Consider the following 19547-nt stretch of genomic DNA (forward strand, 5'->3'; position numbering starts at 1 on the left):
ACTACCCGTGTTCCACAAAGGGGTCCAGATATATCATCACGAACGCCAACAGGAACAACGCACAGATAGATATTTAATCAGGCAGTTTCTCGGTTGAAATTAATACATCAGTGCATCAAAACAAGTACTGTAATGGACAGAATACTGTACTTGACAGTGACGTGACCTTTTATTAAGTTCGCCTCGGTCTGAATGCGTGGACTGTATTTACACAGCTGTGATGTGACTGCTTAGACACGCATCATGCGGACCTTTTCAGTAAAACGCCTTGTAACCCAAGTAATCGGACAGCTGCTAATGCAACATTTTTATCTTGAAGTGAGACCGGCTTTTCTTTGTTTGCACAAGGTATGTTGGGTTTGTGCAACGCATGCATGTGAACTTATTTAAAGTTGGATGGGCTATTAAGATGAAATCAGAGAAGAGCATACTCGCGATATAAAACATTGCAGAATTTCGTTTAAAAAAAACCCCCTAGCACACGCGTCAATAACATTGCCCTTAAGAGGAAAATAATGTGTATATATAACGGGTAAAGTTTCAATCAATATTCCCTCTTCAGAGATGTTTCTCTGATGAAAAGATGGGCCATTACCCGAAACGTTGCCTTTTATAGAAACTCGTAGAGTATCCGTTGCTCTGCAGTAGAAGACGGCTGTCATTTTCATACTCTTCTCACGACCCAGTACTCGGAGCATTTAAAAGCAATCCCCTTTTTAATAATCTCGGGGATATTTGAATTGAATATTTTGGCAAGAGAATGACATAAATGAGCACAAACTGAAAAGTTACAGCAATTTTAAATGGACCGTGTCAGTTTTCTGTATGTGTTAGTCCCACCTCTTCCGTGTCGCTGTCTATTTTAGTCTACCGTTTAATTTCACTTCAATAGTTATTTATTTATTCCCATGGAAAATCCTGTTTAGCCAGTTACCCAGCTAGATTTTTACAGCCACTAACAAACAACAGGACTATTGTTGCGGTGGACAGGAGCCCAACCAGCAGCCTGCCAGGAAACTCAAGGCATAGATTATTTTTGTAAAGCTATATATTGTTTTCCTTTAGTCTCGTGTTATTGACGAACATGACTTTGTTATTTGTGCTTGTGCACCACTTCCAGGGAAATAAAACACATTTTAAATAAATATGTATATATCATGGGCAGAGTTTGGCGGGGGGGCACAAAGGGGGCATCGCCCCCCCTCCCAAACTGGACACCATTTATTTATTTTCAGCAGTTTCAAATTAAAATAAAAAAACATTTTATGTACCCACGATTCCTGTGAGGGACAAAGTGAACCCCTGCCCCCCCCCTCCCCCCAAATATAGAAGTAAAACTCTATGGTATATATATATTATTTTTACAACAGAATCATGAATCCACCTTTAAAATATTTCTTATATATTTTTTTGTCAAATGAGCAATGTACCATACCACACTTCACCCTATCACAGGACTACCGCCAAACGAGACCAGCCGTTCACGGACGCTGCCCACGAGCACTACGACCGGAGCAAGCTGGGCCAGAAGACGCAGGCCTTCAAGCGCTACGTGGAAAACTACCGCCGCCACATCTTCTGCGTGTTCGTCTTCTACGCCGTCATGGCCGGCGTCATGGTCGACCGCGCCTTCCGTGCGTATTGTGCCCCTCGTTACCAGCATGGGAATCTTCCACCGCCATGTGCATTCATCACCGAAGCCTTGGGTTGACAAATTAAGTGCGCCGCGTATATCCGACCCACCACATGTCCACCCTGACCAATTGATTGGCCGCACCCAAGTGCTGCATTTGTTCTTCCTTATTGCGAATCTAGAGATGTCCACCAATTTGACCTTTTCACATACAATTTTTGGTATAAATCTCAAGACACATTCGCTTACACAGTCGAGCAGATCCCCGTGTGTAAGGCGGTTTGTGCTTTATATTTGTCCAGTAACCTATATGTGGATGGTGTAACATCTTCCTATACCTTAGTTGCGAGTGAGTCGACTACGTACTACATTTTTTGGATGGTCAAGAGTGTCAGTGGTCGTTCTACGTAGACACAGATCTGCACCATAGCAATATGAATGAGTACTGCACTGGCCCTTCCTTGCATCAGTAGGACAACAATGCAACCTCATTGGGTAAAATTATATTCAGGCCTCCAGATACTTTCTACAGATATAATGATCCACCTTCCTTATTGCGAATCAACAAATCACTGCGAGTCAGGGTGGCGACTGGATTCAATCATCAGTTTTTTTGTTGTTGTGGTGAATATAGTGGCCTCTCGTGGCTGGAGACTGCAGGGGGGATCACATGAACACATTATATACAACGCACTTAATAACAAAACGTTGCTCCTTACACATTCGATGTATAATTACACCTCCCCCCATTCCCACCCATGTTTCTTGCAGATTACCCAGGAGATGCAAAAGACATTGGTATCCAGCAGGTAACAGAGGTTGGCATCAGGCTGGCTCGCGGCTCAGCAGCTGGAATTTGCCTCTGCTACTCGTTCATCCTCCTCACCATGTGCCGGAACATCATCACGGCGCTGCGCGAGACGAGGCTCAACCACTACATCCCCTTCGACTCGGCCGTGGAATTTCATCGCATGATTGCCATGACTGGCCTCGTTGTGTCCAGTGAGTTTTCAATCTGAAACCTTGTATACGACTCTCTGTTCGAAACCAGGTTACCTTCGTAAAATGATATTTGCTTGACAAGGCTCGATTATTATTTTTATACTGGGCTACGTTTTTTTCTTCTTGCAGCTCTGACTAATTGAATCAAGCATATACGGTTCTGATTTAACGAAAAATAATAAAATTATAATTATATGCAGAACTTCTTATACTTGACTATGGAAAAAGGGGGCACACAATGCACAAGAATACTTTTCATAATTGTTATTTGCTTCAAAATAATAATAATTTTCAATGTTCTTTCAGTCATGGGATTTATTTGACCATACTCCAGCATGGTGGTCAGTGCTGGTTGGTGAAGTTGGTGACCCAGGCATATCTCGGATATTTCTCGCCACTGATATTAGTTATTGTCTGGAATCGAACTCAGGTCGGCGGGTTCATCTAGCAGATACATTTGTATGTATAGTATTCTCTGGGTCATAAATCTCACTACCCCTGTACTTTAAAGCAATAGTTGGGAGGTGCATCTTATAATCAGTAGGTAGATGTTTGCATTACGTTATTTACACTAGGCACCAGTTTTTGGTGAGTTTCTTACTTTCTGGAGCATCTATTAATTCAGAGAATACGGTATACAGACATCTTTATCCATGAAATAGGCTCGCGTGAGACCACTTTACGTGGGTGGAAGTTTTGGAGGTCATGACGACCCACTGCCAGTCACACGCTTAAGTACTCTAGTAGTAGTATTACACCTATTACAATATGCACATTTCCTCCATATTTTTAGAATAGAAAGTTGGCGGCTCATCTTGTAATTTAACAAGCGTGTGTGTGTGTGTTTGACCATATTTGCATGACTTTAATGGCACCGGTCACGAGTTTTGGGGCTGCGTCATATGATATGGGTAAATGCAGCAAGTAATGGAAGTTTAATATCGGCGTCGCCTTGACCTGTTTTCTTTGTTCTCTTTTGCTCCATCAGTCGTGCACACCATTGGCCACGTGATAAACGTGTACTATTTCTCCATCATCCCGCTAAGCGTGCTCTCCTGCCTCTTTCCAAGCTGGTTTTACAACGACTGGTAAGTGTGGGTTTGAATAAATAAATCGATTGAATAAATCAATGGATTGAATAAATCAATTGATTGAATTAAACAATGGATTGAATAAATCAATTGATTGAATTAAACAATGGATTGAATAAATCAATTGATTGAATTAAACAATGGATTGAATAAATCAATTGATTGAATTAAACAATGGATTGAATAAATCAATGGTAAACGTTTATTTTGGTGCTTATTTTAACTTGTCTTGATGATGTGTCATGAATCTAACAATAATTCAGTCATGCAGTGATCATGATGTTTGACCTGGTGGGAACCCATTTAAGAAGAAAAGGTTTCTGTTGCCATGTAGCCCAACTCCATATGCAAATTTTTTTTACGAACATTTTATGGCCTGAAACTGACACCGGGGGATTTTACAAATGCTGGTGGCAGAATATGGAGCATTTTATTACTATTCACGATAAGGTTTGTCGTGAACCATTAATATTATACCGTGTTTACAGACGCAATAGTTTAAGTCTTCAAGTTTCATTTCCTTTAACCAGGTTCAAATGAACATCAAGAGATCAGGATCATCTTATTTGCAAGAGTGACCTGGGTCATAAAAATGGGACATATATCATGTTGACAATAGGAATGTTTATTGCTGCTCCTTGCCCCAGTCGTTATTCTGTAAAGATTTGTTTTTTAACAGCCACGGCATTGCATTGATATTAAACACCAGACAACCCCGTAAAATGCCACTGTTAGGTAACATTGTTACAAGGTATCACCGCAGCATGCAAAGTATTTGTAAGAATTCTATAATCTCCCTGGTATACTATTTACTGAAATTTATAGTCCATAGATAATACACGACTGTATTTCCAAAATTAATTCGCTGGCATGTAATTGTAGATGCATATATTTTAAGTATGTATATTTTGTTCTTTAAAAAGGGTTTCCTTTACTCCTTATCACTATCAGGGCGTTTTGGTTTAATGCAACAATTATTGGCCCTGTTGTTAAAGGTCTTCTCATTGCTTACACTTGTATAGCCTCATTTAAACGTTTTTGTTTTATGCTCCAGGTCTGAAATACCTCCAAAATTCTACTGGTGGTACTTTCAAACAATCCCAGGTAAATACCGTACATCTGTGATTATATATTTAAATGCATCTGAATAAAAATATTGTATATCATAGAAATTCTGGCACCATATTTACGACGTATTTATCATAATAATAGTCCATGGTGAACTAGCTATCACGCATATTTATGATCTATCTGTAAAAGCTCTTTCGGAAAATCATTGTGAGAATTTGTCACCGTAAGTGGTTACCCATAAGCCATTTTCACGAAAATCATTTCGGTCTCTGAGCGCCGCTCCTGGTGTTTCGTGTTGCTGCCAACAGGCTTGACTGGAGTCCTCCTCCTGGTGGTCCTTGCGGTGCTCTACATTTTCGCCAGCCGCTTCTCCCGAAGCCACTCGTTCAACGCGTTCTGGCTGACCCACCAGCTGTACTTTGCGTTCTACATTCTGGTAGGCAACCAGTCCATCGTTTTAGGTTCAGGAAACCCGAATGGTCTGAGCGTGCTCATCAGGGAAGCGTGATCAGAGAAACTTGTGGGCAATCAAGGGCGAGTCCCTAACCCAACATCGTACGAACGTGGAGTTTCCGCTTTTGGCGGCTCAGAGAGCCACCAAAATCAATGTGCGCAAAACACGACGCTCGTTTGAGCAGGGAGACGGAGCAGAGAGATTGCAGCCACTACGCGCGGAAGGACCTAGAGGGGGGTTATTTGACCTCTGCGTTAGCAATAGCCGGACGTCACGGAGGAGGTGTGACTACCCACACTTTACCCCAACACATGCCACCTGCCAATTGACAGCGGCGTACCCATTTGTACTGGCTGGGCGGACAGAGGTGGCGGGGGTTGGAGGTGGGGTGGATTTAAGAAACTTGCCAATGGTTTCAATTGCCATGTCGGGAAATGCCACTGGACCAGCAACTTCTGGATTGCAATTCTGCATGTATGTATGATGAACTTCTTTCGCACCGCACGTAGCCAACCGTGCTAATTAGAGGTGTGGGAGTCTAGTGTAATCATGTCAGCATCCTTTAAAAAAAACAAATGTAAAGCACCATGTTTTCCTCTCTGTCATAGATGCTCCTGCATGGGAGTGTTGGTCTCGTCCAGAAGCCCAGGTTCTACATGTATTTTCTGCCGCCTGCCCTCATCTTCATGGGTGACCGGCTCCTGAGTCTCAGCCGACGCAAGGTGGAGATCGATGTTATTAAGGCTGAGCTTCTCCCCTCGGGTATGTTGTTCTCTTTGCATGCATGTTTTTGTTTGGTGTGATCTCGGTTTTCCTCTGCCCAATGGTTTTGAATGCAGAGCAATTGTCATTGGTCACGTCGCTTGTTCATGTGAGGCAATGGGGATGCCATCGATCACATCGACAAAGGTTGACTCGGTGCGATAAATATAATCCAACACGGTACTGTTTTTCAAATTAAATACAACTGTAGTACTGTTTAACAGTGTTACTAGTTAAACATGTCAGTGAAACAAAAAGTCAACCAGACAACCTAAAAGTGGAGGAATAAGGAGGTGGAGATTTACGTTCTGCCAAATAACTTTACATAAACTGCAGAGGGGAAGATTCTGACTACGTACATTGCAGTATTTTATATAATTTGAGGGACTTTCTTGTGGTCTAGATGCAATACACAACTACTATCACTATTTTGTGTAGAGATGGATATGTGAAGAAGTCATTTCTTATTTATGTTGAATTTATATTCTCCACAATGATGCGAATGATAACATTTGAGTAGTTTATCCCAATATTATTTTGTATCGAACAAGGACCCATACCATAAAAGAGAGGGCATTTGACTATAATATCAGCATTTCACCAGCATTGATTCAACCATCCCTGGCTCTGCTGTATGTCAAAACTGGCCCACAGTTTTGTTATCTTGAATCAAGGCTGCTGAAATTATACACTCCCAGAAGGCTGTGCAGCTGATGGGTTGTGTAAAAATACTTGAATTATTACGTGGATTGATGGATATGTGAAGGAGACATCGTCTGCTTATTTAGTTTACAATCACTGGGTCAGTTATGATGCGTCCTTGTTGATGATGCAGCACTAAGACCAAAAGTAATCCATCTTAAATTAAAAGTAGAAAAGATGTGTTGAAATTGGATATTGGTACGGTACCCCAAATACATTTTGAATTACGATAAATACCTGCCCTAAATAAATTATTCTTAATCAGGCTGAGTGCCTTATTAAGAAAATGTCAGATGAAGACAACATCGAAGGAATGGATGTCATCAACCATGCTTGGGTAGACTGCATCCTGGTGTTGGTGTTGCTTGTAAACTACTTTACCCGGCGCAAGCAAAACAAGGCTGACAAAAACGTATTGATTGCATACACAAATAAGTGTATATTGAGCTGTGAAATAATATCTAGATGACATCAATTCCAGCCATTCTCAATTCACCAATGGGTGAAGGCCTCCCCAAACCATGTTGGTCATAGATTTGTTTTTTTATTTTATATTAACCATATTTCATCACACTGGTCAGTATGAGTTGCTGATGGAAATGAGGATGGGGAACCACTTCTGGTACCGCTCACAGCTGTTGTAAGCCATGGCCGGAATTTCAAACTCGGGTTGTTTGCCAGCTTCATGGCGGAGCACACTAATTCCCCTGCACGGCCGTTCCACACCTGCATTGAGCTATACGCCAAAATAAATATTTAAGATCTCTCAATTTCTCATAAACGCAGCTGTTCTCTCTACCACTCCCACCCATATACATATTTTTTTGGCAGTTGCTTTATTGAACTATGTGCTCAGTGCCAATATTGAGAAAGCCCTGAAACCACGTTGCCACGGCTACCCTTGACAGATGGGTCCCATGTCGTGACACTTTGAGCATGTTAAGCAATGCAGACGTCATTTATCATAATCCATCAGGGTTCAGCAAAAATAATTACCTTACTCTCACGTGAAAATGCCAGAAGCAAAATCAATGTTGGGTAATTTGTGAGTTTCTTGCAATTACCTGAGTTCATTCTTATGATTTACGCTACACGGTAAAACCTCGTTATTTCGGTATTTAATCATTCGTAATTGGGGATATATACGGAGTATTAGTAATTCGGCATAAGCCGAATTGCCGTACCGAATGGTCCAATTTCGGCATACACGTCGAGCGACGCCACACACCACGATCAAAACAACGACTCAGTCTGGTGGCGACGCGCGTGGTGAGTGTTAGTTCAGTCCCGTCGCTTTGGACTTTACCTTGTTTGTGCACTCTGTGCAAGCCAACCCTCTCAGAAATGTCGTCTAGACGCACATCAATATGTAATAGGAAGGGATTGAAGTATACATCCCTTAGTCTGCGAGATAAATCAACAGTTGTGGATGTAATTGATGCAGGTGTGTCAATGCGTAGGGTGTGTGATGTGAAGAGTTTGGAAAACAAATTTGGAATAAAAAATGTATTGGGGCAGGAGGCACTGGGGACTACCATTGTACATAATTTGGGATATTGGATAAGGCCAGAGCCTCATATGTGTCGAATTAACAAGGGTTTATGGTATTGCAATTCATCACATCGCCACACACAACTTAGCCATTGTTTAATTCCATTTGGAAACAGTCGGGAATGCTCTTCTGGGAATTATTTAGACACACCATATCCATCTGGCCTCATTTTGTCCTTTAAAAAAATATACCTGTTAATAGGGTTATATAACTGATTACAGGAATACAATATAGGGTACATTAATGTCGGGATATGGATATGCATGATGTACCTTGTACTCATCACGAGTGCCTTATGCCACGTATCCATAGTCCAAGCATTCCAGAAACACCGAATAAGAAATCAATCCTTGAAATTAACAATTATATTACTACAGAGTGCTGTAAAATTTCATTTACCAAAATATTCGATACTTTTATTATAACTTTTCTGAGATATCTAACAATATTTCAATAACAGAAGCGAATCAAAAGCCTCACCTGGTTATGAGTAATTGCATCAGTTATTCATATTTTATGTTATTCTGATGTGTGTTCAAAGTTGTACTGCGTGCTGTTCGGCACGACATCCGACGTTTTGCTCCACGCGTGCTGGGAGCACCTGAGAACACCGAAGACACATCAGATAGCTATATAACACCTGCGGCAGTTGTAAAAACACGAGATTAATCAACAGTGCTTGTCTTGTTCAGGGGTGACTCACCTGGAGTTTAAACGGCCACACGGCTTCGAATACAAGTCGGGCCAGCTGGTGCGCGTGGCCTGCCTGAAACTGGGCCGTAGTGAATACCACCCGTTCACGCTCACGTCCGCACCCCACGAGAACACCCTGAGCGTTCACGTGCGCGCAGTGGGGCCCTGGACCACGCGACTCCGTGAAACCTACTCTCCAGACAACTCCAGGTCCTTTTCCAAGGTACATAATTTTACGTGCTAGAGAGGCAACTTATTAATAGTTTCCCGAAGATATATAGCATTATAATGATACTGCAACTGCTTCTCTTAAGACACTATACATAAACAGTGGAACAGGGGACACGCTGGAGGAATAGAAGCATGCTTATTTATTAGGGGAACTGCGGAGGCGAGATGTTAACTACCTCGTCTGGTATGCAAGGAGGTCGTGGGTTCGATTCAGATCCCGACCCTGACGCCTGCATATGGGGAATTTGCGGTGTCTCTCTCCCCGTCGTCCCGTGAAATTTTCTCCGGGTCGTCCGGTTTTCCCCTCCACATTTAGAATCAACGTCCGTTTTGAGTATGTTGTAGTTACATTTCGAGATGTGGCTGAAAAGACTGCCAGTTACATTTTGGATCATCTGCAATGATATGACACACATTACAGTGTTCCTAACATGCCGTCTGTACGTGTGCAGATATACCTGGACGGTCCGTTTGGGGAGGGACACCAGCACTGGAATGATTTCGAGGTGTCCGTGCTGGTGGGAGGGGGCATTGGAGTCACTCCCTTTGCGTCCATCCTCAAAGACATTGTTCACAAGTCGTCGATCAATGCCCGGCTCATTTCCTGCAAAAAGGTAACGGGGTAATATCTGAAGTATCACATTCGTGATACAGCACTCATTAACCATAATAGAGGTTTTTGGGTTAGATCGCGTAAATTTAAATGTGTCGTTCAACCCGCCACCAAGCGACAGCACACATGTGTGTTGGAGAGTAAAACCCACAACATTTACAATTCGGGTATGACGTTTCGCCAGTAAATACAAGTAGCATCATCAGACTCTTAGGTGAACTTGGCTACTGTATCAAGTTCACTTCATCAAGTTCACTTGATACAGTAAATTTAGCTGTGACGGTCCCACCTGAAGACGGAGACTTGTGTTGCCTCCGAAACGTCGTGATTTAATTGAGTTATTTTCATTTATTATTATTGTATTATTATTATTATTTTCTACCTACGTGACTTTACCGAAAAAACCTAAGAGTATGAATCCTTGCAGTCACGAAAGCTTCAAATCTAGAATTAGCATCATCAGGTGGGCAGCCAGAGTTGTGGAGAAATCCTCCTCCTCTGGTCTTAGAGGGATAAATGTGAAGTCGTCACTCGTGAGCCAATCTTGTGTGAAGGCCAGAGGGGGGGGGGGGTTAATGTATGCACATAAATTACTATGGCTATCCATGATCGGTTGGTAATGGATATGCACTCATTAAACCACAACTCTGTGTCCCAAAGCTTCAGAGAAATTGGAATGATGTTCTCTTGAAATGAATGCATTTGTATTAATATTCACGTTGAAACGGGTGTGCCATTCTCGACCAGGTGTACTTCATTTGGGTGACGCGGACCCAACGGCAGTTCGAGTGGCTGACAGACATCATCCGGGAGGTGGAAGAAAACGACAAGAACGACTTGGTGTCCACGCACACCTACATCACGCAGTTCGCCGAGAAGTTTGATCTGCGCACAGCCATGCTGGTATACAGCACACGTTCTGAGATGACGCCGCAGTGCACTTTCAGTCGCTTGATTTGTTAATTTGCTTGCCAAGGGATACAATATCTGGTTTGCAATGTATAGCCTGGTAATGTCGTCTGAAATAACAAATGACTGCTATCTGTCAATCCACTGCTGGATGAAGGGCTCTCCGTGCCTGACTGGCTGTTCTAGCGTCATCAGACGTGGACATCATCTCGTCTCTGTTAGGTGTCCCACGGGGTTCTGTTCTCAGGACCCCATTCCCTTTGCAGCTTACCTGTTTCCAGTAGCCATGCTCATACAGAGTTTCGGTGTAAACGTATCCGTACATCAACATGCTGATGATAATGTGCTTGAGCTTTACAACACTGGCTGATGCTCAACAATCCACAACTCAACCCCTCAATATCTTAAGGCTATGATCCGCGGAGCTCGTCAGAAGTTACGACGTCTGAACGTGCCAGTTTCCATTCGTCGTGGCCGGCAGTCCCATAAAAAAAAACACGTAGCAATCTCAAATTGCTGGGTATTACACTCGACAAACATCTCAGCTTTGAATTGCGTATCAGCGAGTTCATCTGGTCTTGCAGGTTTCACACCTGAGCTCTACGTTATATTCAGAAATTCCATAGATAAGAACGTCTCACCACAGTGGAATGATTTTAAGTACCTCGCCCGGTATGAAGGAAGTTGTGGGTTTGATCTCGACCCAGACGCCTGATGTATATTTGGAGTTTGCGGTGTCTCTCTCCCCGTGGTCGTGTGGATGTTTGTCCATGTCCTTCAGTTTTTCACCTCCACATTTAGAAACATGCATTTAGAGTATTTGCCTGCTATACATTTTCACGTGATAAGCCACTTCGTTGAGCTGTCATTTGTGGCTAGATCGCTTCTGAAAAAGAGCTATGTAGCTCAGTTGGCCTTACCTGGTAGAATTAAAAAAACCTTTTTAAAATGAAATTAGTGAATTCCATCGCATGTAGTCTCAATGCCACATGTCTTGATAATTATTGCAACTTTGTACGATGCGGAGTTCACGATAGCCTCGGCAAACATCTTCAGCTTCGTGAAAGCACCCTCCTCGCAAGTCGTTTGCCTGGCCCCCCACCTCTCACAACCTCTTCAAACCTTTTTAAGGAGCCACATTGGTTAGCGGTGCATACGAGAGTCTATTTCAAGATCACAGTGTTCGCTTTCATAGCTAAGACAACCGGTCAACCAACGTACCTGAGCCATGCCATCCACCCATTTGTAGCATCAAGAGACCTATGCTCATTTAGTATGGACCTGCTGCTGCTACTGCTGTGTGAAATCTACTCGGCTTAGGACAGCAGAGCTGAGAATTTCATCTGCAGCTCTGATGGTCTGGAACAGTCTGCGAACTGAAGTCCAGACAAAACCATGACAATCGATGTTTCTAAGACCGTACTGTAAACGTGTATGTTTTCTTCTGTTCAGTTTAATTTAGTTTTCTCAATGCGATTCGTGTTTCCGTCTGGAAGAGTCTGCCAACTGAAGTTCAGTCAGTCAGCAGCGACAATCTTTTTTTTCTACGACCAGAGTAGAAACATTAATTTTCTCTTATGTTCAGTGTAATTTTCTCAATGCTATTCGCCCTTTAATCTCAGCTTTTTGTTGAATATGGCGCGTTATAAATCTTGGATTGATTGATTGTCGTTGATTGTTGGTTGTGTGACCATACCTCATCATACTGACGGTTGTGCAGGAACGGTTCAGATATCACTACAAGCCAACTTTCGTCATGGCCTTGCAATCAAACTTACTCTCGGCGTTCAGATTTCTAATACCATGTGCTAACAAGTGTGCCACTGCTCTACCCACACATAGTATACTCTTAATAGCATATTTGCATTTGCTACTGAATATACATTGCCAATGTTTGAAGATTGTCAGTCTTCTGACTGCTTGTTTACAATGAAGCCTTTGTTTGTAAAGCTATGTCAATAATAGTAAAAATGTTATGCTGATCCAAGTGTTGTATTAAAAATGGTTTACTTCATGGGCTCTTCTCTAGTTTAAGTAAATTGAAACTTGTTGTATATTAACAGTTAATTTGATTCATTATTTGTCAACGTCTTTAAATGCAATTGATGTAACGTAGAGACACACGAGTACACTGAGGGAAAATATTACTATAACGACTGGCAAATGTATTCTTTTTTTTGTTAACTGCGAATATGTTTTACGTGAAATGGTCTTTTACATTTTTTTTTATGGAAAATGTGTTGTGCTTTGTAATCTGTGTGTCACAATAATTTCATAACCTAACACTGCTCTTTCACCTTCTTTCCTGCAGTACATCTGCGAGCGTCACTTCCAGAAGGTGTCCAACCGCAGTCTGTTCACGGGCCTTCGCTCCATCACGCACTTTGGCCGCCCGCAGTTTGTGCCCTTCCTCAACTCCCTGCAGAATCTGCACCCGAAGGTTTGTCTTCATTTACCGACAAGTATTTTTGCATTCATGAGTTTGTTTTGGGCACGCCTAACTTATTAATTAGCCACCCAAACTCATTACGCGTTGCCGTTGAGTACCGTGAGTAAAGGCTCATGTAAAACAAAAAAAAATGGACGTAGCACTCTTCATCAGCCCAATGGCTTTTTGAAGCAAAATGCTTTTTGATAATTATCATATTGATCCTTCCCCCGCACCTGCCATTAGCACGGTTGTCTACATACAGTGTGATAGTCGGCTGATGGACAAAAAATTTTTTTAAAATAATTTTGCTACATTCCTTTAATGCACCTTTTATAGACTCATGGGTTAACCTAAAATTTAAAGTGAATCGTCAAATGTTTTCACTGCTCAAATAAGCACGGGGCAGTGCTCATCTCATTTGATGGACCTGCACCCATAATGGAAATTTCACGTTCATATGGCAGTAGACAGTCTATATATAGGATTATAGGGTACAAGACAAGTACAAAAATCCCCCCTATAGTCTTAACAAAATGTAAGGGCAAGTGCTGTTAGCGAGCACCTATGAAGGCCGACACGGCACACGAGGGGGTGGGTGGCCAACACCATGCCCGGCCGCCTTTGTCTCCCGAGTGGCAATGTTTAAACATCGCACCAGGTACTCATGTGAGGCTGAGTCGAACTAGGGGAGGCCCAGGACCAGTTCAGATAATCGTCCCTGGTGTTGGCTGTGAGCAGGAATCGAACCCGGATCGCCAGGTTCGTAGCCCAGCGCTCTAACTGCTACACTACCGCTCCCCACTACCGCTGTATAGGATACCCACTGTTGATCTCCCACACACTGGTACTCATTTTATGGATGTAAAACGGACTGTGTGAACGCCACGCTGGGAATTGAACTCTTTGCGTTCTGTTTGAGTTGAGTTAAGGACATAAAGTACATTATTCACAATGAATCCTGACCACACTAATCAATGTTAGTGCAGCTCTCCATGTTGTGACCTGCAGAATTATGGGCCAAGTGCCCTCGTTGTTGGTCTGAGTGGTTCTCTAAACTGAAGTGGTTCTACCCGATGTGCCACCTATGTTTGAAGAGTGAAAATGTGTTTTGTAGGCCCAATTTTACTTAATTGCCCATGCAATCGTGACCAATATTATTTTCCTGATAACTTACATCAAAGTTATGATTTTTACATTCTTGTCAGCGCTGAGCATGATGTATTTTATATGCAATATATGTTTTCTGTTTTAGGTTGGGAAGATCGGCATTTTTAGCTGCGGACCTCCGGGTCTTACGAAGACCGTTGAGAAGTCTTGCCGCCAGTTAAATGGTCATGATCAAACCCTCTTTGTCCACCATTATGAGAACTTCTGATTTCACAATTTGCACTCATTGCAGATGCAAGATACATTTTGGTCACGAAATATAAACCCCACGTGTATCAGTAACCAAATGATTCACTTGCTGGTCATGAAACCCGTTTTAGAATGTTTACGTTATCACAAGCGGTACACTTTAAACATCAGTTATGTTGTGATCTTTTATTTTGTTGCGTTAATTTGCAGTCAGAGGATAAGCAGAATAATATTTCGTGAAAACAAGGAGTCTTTTCAACGTACAGTTAGGTTTGGTTTTAACTATCAAGTAATAATGCGGACATGCTCACATCAAGACTACATTCTAAAACTACGTTTTGATGTGGTCTGATAGTCGGACTCATACTGGAGTTAAATATTGTAGGTGTTATTGTCTGCCTTTTTAAATGATGTAGTCACATTTTACAGACGTGGGCGAGAAGACGGGCAGCTACAATTGGGATAATTTGTAGCAATATAACACGCAAGACCGCACCTCCAATTAGCACACGGTTGGCAATGTTTGGTGCGAAAGAAGTTAAACATATGCACATACATGACAGTGTGTTCTTACCATGTTGTCTGTGCTCGCGCAGATATCCCTGGATGGTCCGTTTTGAAAAGGTCCCCATTTTGTTCCATTGCTTCATTCCCTTTGTTTCTCCGACGTAGAATTGGCCTGCATTTTGTGTTCAATTATCAGTCTCACTCTCTTTTTTTTGCAATGGGTTTTATTTTGAAACAAATCTAGGCAACATACAATTTCAGTCTCATCTCTTCCACTGTCTTCCTCTGCTTTCTATTCAATTCTCTCAGTTTGGACTCTGTAGTTTATTCTGTCCATCTCTCGTAGGTTATTTACATGACCAGTCATTGTCCATTTCCACCTTGTTTAGTAAGAATGAATGAATAAATATAAGGTTTTTAAAAGAGTGAATTATTGTATACGTTTCGCAATGTATGTTTCACACATTTCCTAAAACGTATGCTCATATATGAGGTCACACTTTCACACTGCACACGTTTGTTACAATTTGTAACGCAATTTGTGATTTTTTTTCACTGCGCTGCAATTATGACTAACCTACATTTTGGTTTTATTTTGGAAATAAAAGTGAAAAAAAAGATGTACAGTATGTTCGACAATTTATTTAAAATATCTATTTTTAGAACGTGATTATAAGTATTGTAATTCATGCCGTGTGAACGCATTTTGAAAACACTGTTCTGTAATTGTTGATTGCATTGAATAGTTGCAAACCTAGTGTGGTTCGTGCTTAATGTCTATGATGTGCTAATAAGCAAATCTTATCAAATACATCTTAAATAAAAAAAACATTTTAATGATGTGCATATGCTTTGAATTATGCCAATGCTTGCAAAATGGTATTTCTAGAAAGGATACGTAATTTTGAGAACCCTAATTTGATGTAGAAGGCAATAGGACGTGGGCTCTATATATAAGCGAGAAGGGACACTGATAAAGCTCCATTTGTCATGAATTGAGACCTACTACAGACGAGACGTAGTGAAAGAGACAATGGAAACAATTGTGAAGGAGCCAGTGAAGGCAGTAATGTCAACATTTGAATGAAGTCATCCGCCTTCAATATTGGTGGTGAATAATTTACAATGAAGGTTATGAACCTTTTTTCATGTTTATATCAGCATAGTATCAGCTTGGGGAGCGATGTTGGACATCATTGGTGAGTCATACTTGAACCATTCTTCGGCTTCCCTTCACCAATATCGTGTAGTCAGATAACCCCAATGACCGAACCAATGATTTCATCCAACAGTGCACTGACAAAGGACTGCAATGTATTATTTATCGCAACGGGAAAAACATTTTAAATAAAAAAAAAGACGAGTTATATTGACATATGCAGTACTCCGCCACGCAATGGCAAGTAAAAACATTCAATCGAAAACATTTCGAACGATTAAATCAATCTCGGCCGAGACCTCTGCACCTGGCTTTCTTGAGACAAACACACCTCAAAAAAGTGGCCATTCTCAACCCCTTGGGGTTTAAACAAACACAAATAAAACGGTCTCCTCGCACGTGGCCAATAGTGCTGTTGGTGACCAAAGAAAGCCAATTCGTCTCACAAGGGGGGTTAGCAGGGCCAGGAACTCGCTTTCCCACCCACGCCTTCGTCCCCAAACATGGGCAAGTCGCCTACATACCAAGACAAAGTCCACCCCCCCCCCCCCGTGTAGCCATTGACATGGCTGTTGGAGCAAGGGGTGTTGGCATCTATGAATAACATCGCTGGCTCACGTTTTGGTTGTTGTGGCTAAATACAAACGCCCATCTTTTTCTCCCCGGTTTTGATAAATGAACCTTTATGGCGGTACCACGGGGTAACCATAGTACCACGGCTCTCGCATAATGTCCGTGAAGCAGTCATTTTTAGTCTGTTGATGGTCGGCGATGCGGCAATCGACTCGTCTCGACGAGCCTGTACACCATGCACTATTCAAAGTTGCAATTTTCGAGAACAGATTTTTAATGCTCATGTTTGGCGTTTCGACATCGCGGAGTGGCACCGATTTCGGATCGATTGGTAACCCAGTCGCGGAGTTAAGTAACACCCCTGGAAGAAAATAGTGTCCCAGAAATAAAATATTTAATTGCCTCGGCCAGTTTTGTATTATTTGGTATCTCGGGGTACCGCCATAAGGATCATTTGCACACGGCACGAGGTACTCGTTTGAGGGTGAAACGACCGAGGGCAAGCCCAGGACCAGTTCGGATCATTGCAACTGATGTTAATCGCGGCCAGGAATCGAGCTCAGGTTGCAGGATTTGTGACGGATATGATCAGACACGTAACCAAATGCATTGCTAGCCAGTTACCGTTGGGAAAAGCTATTTGCACACATCTTTGGTGAAACACGTGAGCAAATGTAACACAATTTTAGTTTGTTCTGTTTCCTCTCGACCAATGACTCAGCCCCTTAATACGTACGCATCTTTCTACTATTGATGGTGCAATATAGCGTTGCATATGCGACTCACTGTGGACTGAGATAAAGACAGATTTGTGAATAGTCGAACATGTGAACATTTCTTTAAAAGGACAGTTACCCCATGCTGTTCAGGGTGGATGTTTGATAGCACACTGTGTAACAAGAAATATTTAATTTGTTCCTGGGTAGTAAGTGTTATTTCCTAATTGCTCATGCCTCAAAAGTACAGAAAATGGCTATTATTGTCCACAAACTTTGCTTTTGTGACCAGGACATTGATATTTTGAAATGTACCTATTTTCAATGCGAAAACGTGTGCATTTGTGTCATTCCTTCACGTAAAGTCCTGGTCACAAAAGCAAAGTTTGTGGGGAATAATAGCCATTGTCTGTACCTTTGAGGCATAAGCAATAAGAAAATTGCACTTACTACCCAGGAACAAAAATCGTGTTAGATAGTGTGGTCGGATTTGTGACCTACAGAACAATAAAGCTCCTCTTATCTCTGACTCGCTTATCCACGACTCGTATAATTTACGGCTCAGAACTGATCCGTAAAACTCCTGTTATTCGTGGATGGATACTTCCCATTTTCAAAGTGTTCACTACGAGTGCTTTCTGTTGCGTATCCTCCGTGGATAACAGGAGATGCATTTCTGTATAGGACAATGTCGCATATATAACCATGACGTCTATATGCCCTGAATGATTCACCAAACTTACAAGTTCATTTTGTTTAACCTGCAGGCGAGAACTCAAGAGACCGGGACAGTCCAATTTGCAACAGTGATCTGAGTCACCAAAAATGACTGAATAAAAAAAGAATTAAACTAAAATGTGTCAATGCCGCAAAAAGAAAACAGAGAGAGAGAGAGAAGAAGAAAAACTGTGTCACGTGAAAAAAATAGAAAATATTGCAGAAACATCATTGCATGTAAATTTATACGTTCTATTTAGCATAAATCGACTCAAATTATGTTATTTTTAGAATGCTAAAATTACAATAACCAACCGAGTTACAGAAACGTAATAGATGTAGAGTAACTATTGTACTGGTATGTAAACCGACAACCACCCACAGTGAGTGCAGTATTTGCACCTGGCGTAACTCATTTTCTCTACGTACTCACAAATCCAACCTTTTCAAAACCAGGATTTTTTTTTGTTTTATTTAAATGTTGCTTGCATTTTCTTTTGCCACTCAAATGGAGTGAAGCATTTTCCCCCATGTTTAAACCCAGTCTGTGTCCAGTCACCTACCACTTGTGGATAAATTTTCACAACGATCAACACCTTCTATACATGACATTACATTGCGGGAGAAAAGTGCACACTTCAAGTTTACAATCGTGTGGTTTTTTTGACCGTGTGAAGGCGTTGGACAGCGTTTATTTATTATTGTTTTAAAAGGTTTTATTTTTGTAAGACGGACACTCTTTTCTTTATTGTCAAATATTTTTTTTTATATATATAAAACTGAAGTAGACATTAAAACAATTCACCAAGGATTTTCATTTGAGTTTAATTGGCAGTGACATTTCAATTGATGGTAACGTGTCAGTAGGGATGAGTTTTGGATTTTACATGTAATCTAGGATTGAAGCTTTCGTGACTGCAGAAATTATACTCACTGTTTTTTGTCGGTAAAGTCACGTATGTAGAAATAAAATTTAATTTAAATCAATTAAATTAAAACGTCGTGATTTATTTTAATTACATTTTATTTATTTAAATGTTATTTTATTTCTACATACGTAATTTTACATGTCATATTTTGGATTATTAAGGACAATATCAGATATTTTTTGGAGTTTGCATAATTTTCCTCAAGTACTATTCCTAAATGTTTTCGTGCTAAAATTCGTGACCTCACCCGATGCCACGTGACGCCACTTTTCGCATGAAAAGCAACGTTTTCGATTCGAGACGAAAACAAGTTTCAGATCATCTGAAGTTTCATATCTGGTCCTCTGATTTTCAGATTTTTCATATCCCTAAAGTGTCATCAAAACTTGCTTCTAAATGATAACCCCTTGTAAGCACGATCGACACGAGCTAAGTAGGAGTATATG

General features: G+C 41.4%; 1 protein-coding gene across 1 annotated transcript in view; it reads left to right on the forward strand.

Annotated features, from left to right (window-relative positions):
* LOC144741099 (dual oxidase 1-like) overlaps positions 1-15847 on the forward strand; it is a 44700-nt gene extending 28853 nt beyond the window's left edge. Inside the window, exons 23-33 of the mRNA XM_078623745.1 lie at positions 1456-1634; positions 2405-2635; positions 3624-3723; positions 4781-4830; positions 5106-5233; positions 5860-6013; positions 8960-9183; positions 9644-9805; positions 10552-10707; positions 13025-13153; positions 14397-15847. Of these exons, the coding sequence (XP_078479871.1) occupies positions 1456-1634; positions 2405-2635; positions 3624-3723; positions 4781-4830; positions 5106-5233; positions 5860-6013; positions 8960-9183; positions 9644-9805; positions 10552-10707; positions 13025-13153; positions 14397-14519 (1636 nt within the window). The 3' untranslated portion in view covers positions 14520-15847. The remainder of the gene's footprint in view (positions 1-1455; positions 1635-2404; positions 2636-3623; positions 3724-4780; positions 4831-5105; positions 5234-5859; positions 6014-8959; positions 9184-9643; positions 9806-10551; positions 10708-13024; positions 13154-14396) is intronic.
* The last annotated feature ends 3700 nt before the right edge of the window (positions 15848-19547 follow it).

Source organism: Lampetra planeri, chromosome 3, assembly GCF_965212315.1.
Source record: "Lampetra planeri chromosome 3, kcLamPlan1.2.h2, whole genome shotgun sequence".
Lineage (NCBI taxonomy): Eukaryota > Metazoa > Chordata > Hyperoartia > Petromyzontiformes > Petromyzontidae > Lampetra > Lampetra planeri.